The sequence below is a fragment of the Amblyraja radiata genome, chromosome 19 (assembly GCF_010909765.2).
Source record: "Amblyraja radiata isolate CabotCenter1 chromosome 19, sAmbRad1.1.pri, whole genome shotgun sequence".
In the NCBI taxonomy this organism is placed as follows: Eukaryota; Metazoa; Chordata; class Chondrichthyes; order Rajiformes; family Rajidae; genus Amblyraja; species Amblyraja radiata.
Window position 1 is genome coordinate 10,992,612 of NC_045974.1, and position 2,756 is coordinate 10,995,367.

Below are 2,756 nucleotides of genomic sequence, written 5' to 3' on the forward strand. Positions count from 1 at the left end.
GGGGGGGGAGGTGGAGGGTGAGTAGCGGGGAGAGAGTGTGGTAAGGGTGGGGGGACAGTGAGATAAGGAGGGGGAGAGAGGTAAGGTGGGGGAGAGTGAGAAGAGAGGGAGGGGGGGTGAAGGGGAGAGTGAGGAGAGGAGAGTGAGGGGAGGGGGAGTGAGGAGAGCGGAGGGGAGGGGGAGTGAGGAGAGCGGAGGGGAGGGGGAGTGAGGAGAGCGGAGCGGAGGGGGAGTGAGGAGAGGGGAGGGTGAAGAGAGGAGAGGGGAGGGGGTAGTGAGGAGGTGGAGAGTAAAGAGAGGAGAGGGGGTAGGGTGAGGAGAGGAGAGGGGTGGGTGAAGAGAGGAGAGCGGACGGGGGGTGGGAGTGAGGAGAGGAGAGGGGGAGGGTGAAGAGAGGAGAGGGGAGTAGTGAGGAGGTGGAGAGAGTAAAGAGGAGAGGGGAGGGTGAAGAGAGGAGAGGTGAAGAGAGCGGAGGGGAGTGGGGAGAGTGAGGAAAGGGGGGAGGGGAGGGGGAGAGTGAGGAGAGGGGAGGGGGTGGGTGAGGAGAGGAGAGGGGAAGGGCGGAGAGAGGAGAGGGGAAGGGAAGGGCGGAGAGATGACAGGCCTGATGTTCCTGCTCCGCCGAGCTCTGCGGCCGCCCTGGATGCAGCTGCTGCTGCTGTACGTGCTGGTGCTGGCGGTGCTGCTGCCGCTGATCGGACAAGGCAAGCGGCACTCGTACTACTTCCGCGCCTCGGCCCACCTGGCCGGGCAGACGGAGCAGGCCCTGGCCGACAGCCTGGAGCGGGCCGAGGAAGCCGAGAGCTACTTCCGTGAGGCTGCGGATGGAGGGGAGGAGGGCGAGGACGGGGAGAAGCCGCACATGGCGGTGGTGATAGTCACCACGGTGCGGTCTCAGGGAGCCGAGTACCGCTACTACCTACAGGTAGCCGCCGCCCTGCACCGCCTGCTCCGCCGCTGCCCCTGGTGCCGGCACTACCGCCTGATGGGCTGCAACGTCCACCCGCGGCCGGCCGAGCACTGGCAGGCGGAGGGGGCGGCGTCCAGGCTGGTGCCCGTGGTCCGGCGCTTCGCAGACGGCGGGGCCGGGCAGCCGCAGCCGGAGTCGGAGCCCTTCGAGAAGGAGAAGGCGGACTACCTCTTCTGCCTGTCCCGCGGCCTGGCCCTGCAACCCCGCTACGTGTTGGTGCTGGAGGACGATGCCTTGCCTTCCCCCGACCTCTTCCCCGTGTTGCGGGACGTGTTGGAGCGGCGCCTGGCCGCCCGCGACCCGCTCTACGTCAAGCTCTACCACCCGGAGAGGCTGCAGGGTTTCCTCCATCCCGAGCCGGCCCGGATCGTGGAGTGGGCCGGTCTAGGAGCGCTGGGAGGCGGTCTGCTCTTCTACCTGCACCGCCGGCTGACGGGCGGCTGGGCCTCCTCCTTGTCGTCGCCCCGGGCTTTCTGCGCCCTGGCCGCTCTGTGCATGTTGGCGGCCGAGGGCTACGGCCGGGTCTACCTGCTGGAGGCTCGCCGGGCCAGCCCGCAACTCTACGCCATGTCGCCCGCGTCTCACTGCTGTACTCCCGCCATGGCCTTCACTGCCCGCGGCGCCGCCAGGGCCCTGCGTTACCTCCGCGCCCGCCGCTGCCGCCCCGGCTTCGCCAAGGACTCGGCGCTGTACGAGGCGCTGAGGGACGAGGGGGACACGGCGTACGTGGTGGAGCCCAACCTGGTCTCACACATCGGCCTCTACTCCACGCTGCGGGGGGTGATCGGGCAGCCCAGTCTGTAGGCGGGGGACTCGCCCCGGCCCCGGGTGTATGTGGCGGGGGCAGGGGAGAGGGAGATACCCTGTAGGCGGGGGACTCGCCCCGACCCCGGCCCCGGGTGTATGTGGCGGGGGCAGGGGAGAGGGAGATACCCCTGTGCCTGACTTTAGGAGTGTGTGATGGGGCAGGAACCAGGGGAATTGACTCTGTCTGATGCCGGGAGTGTGTGATTGGGGGGGGGGGAGAGAGATTCTCGTTATTCCCGGCCATGTGTTCGTGTGTGTGTGTGTGTGACGTTACATGGAAGAGGGGGCTTCGCTTTGTTTCTGACCCCAGGAGGGCGCGATGGGGCAGAGGGAGATTTCCCCCTGTGCCACCCCGGGAGTGTGTGGCGGGCACGGGGTAGAGAGAGATTCGTTCTGTGAGTGACCCTGGGAATACTTGGCCGGACGGTGTCGAGGGAGCGACCCTCCGTGTCTGACCCCCGGGAGTTTGCGACTAGCAGGAGCTTCGCCCTGTGCCTGGCCTTTGAGTGAGAAAGCTGCAATTTAAATGTTAATATAACATTACATAAATCAAAGATGGATTTATTTGCGAACTTGAACGTGAAACACTGTCACTGCCTTAACTTAGGAGAACATGTAGTAGTACTGTTAAATGCCTTAATTTATAAGAATACTTAATTATGTATAAATAACTGCCTTTATTAAAAGACACGCCTGAAACCTGAACCAACTTGTTATTCTCGGCTGAGTCCGCGACTAATACCCAGCCGACCCAAAACTGACTCTAAAGTCTGTGTGTGTGAGTGAGTGGGTGAGAGAGAGAGGGCGCCAGAGGGTGTATGTGTGTGTGTGTAAGAGAGAGAGAGGTGGGAGGGATATGTTGGAACGGGGCAGAGGAATGTATGAGAGAGGGTGAGATCGGGTGCGTGGGAATGAGGGTGATGAGAATGAGGCACGGGGAACCTGCACAAGAGAGGGAGAAGCTTACATGAGAGTAAGG

The 2,756-nt window shown here is 63.7% G+C and overlaps 1 protein-coding gene across 3 annotated transcripts; it reads left to right on the forward strand.

Moving 5' to 3' along the window:
- Positions 1-548: 548 nt before the first annotated feature.
- On the forward strand, positions 549-2,482 carry pgap4 (post-GPI attachment to proteins GalNAc transferase 4). 3 transcript variants are annotated; one of them, XM_033037660.1, is made up of 2 exons: positions 549-1,774; positions 1,840-2,482. In XM_033037660.1, exon 1 carries the CDS (start codon positions 596-598, stop codon positions 1,772-1,774), a length of 1,179 nt encoding a protein of 392 aa, XP_032893551.1. In that variant the 5' UTR covers positions 549-595; the 3' UTR covers positions 1,840-2,482. The 3 variants fall into 3 exon arrangements, 2 of the variants coding, with proteins under 2 accessions (XP_032893551.1, XP_032893550.1); XR_004414820.1 differs by having other exon boundaries at positions 550-1,828; positions 1,900-2,482; XM_033037659.1 differs by having other exon boundaries at positions 550-1,798; positions 1,858-2,482.
- The last annotated feature ends 274 nt before the right edge of the window (positions 2,483-2,756 follow it).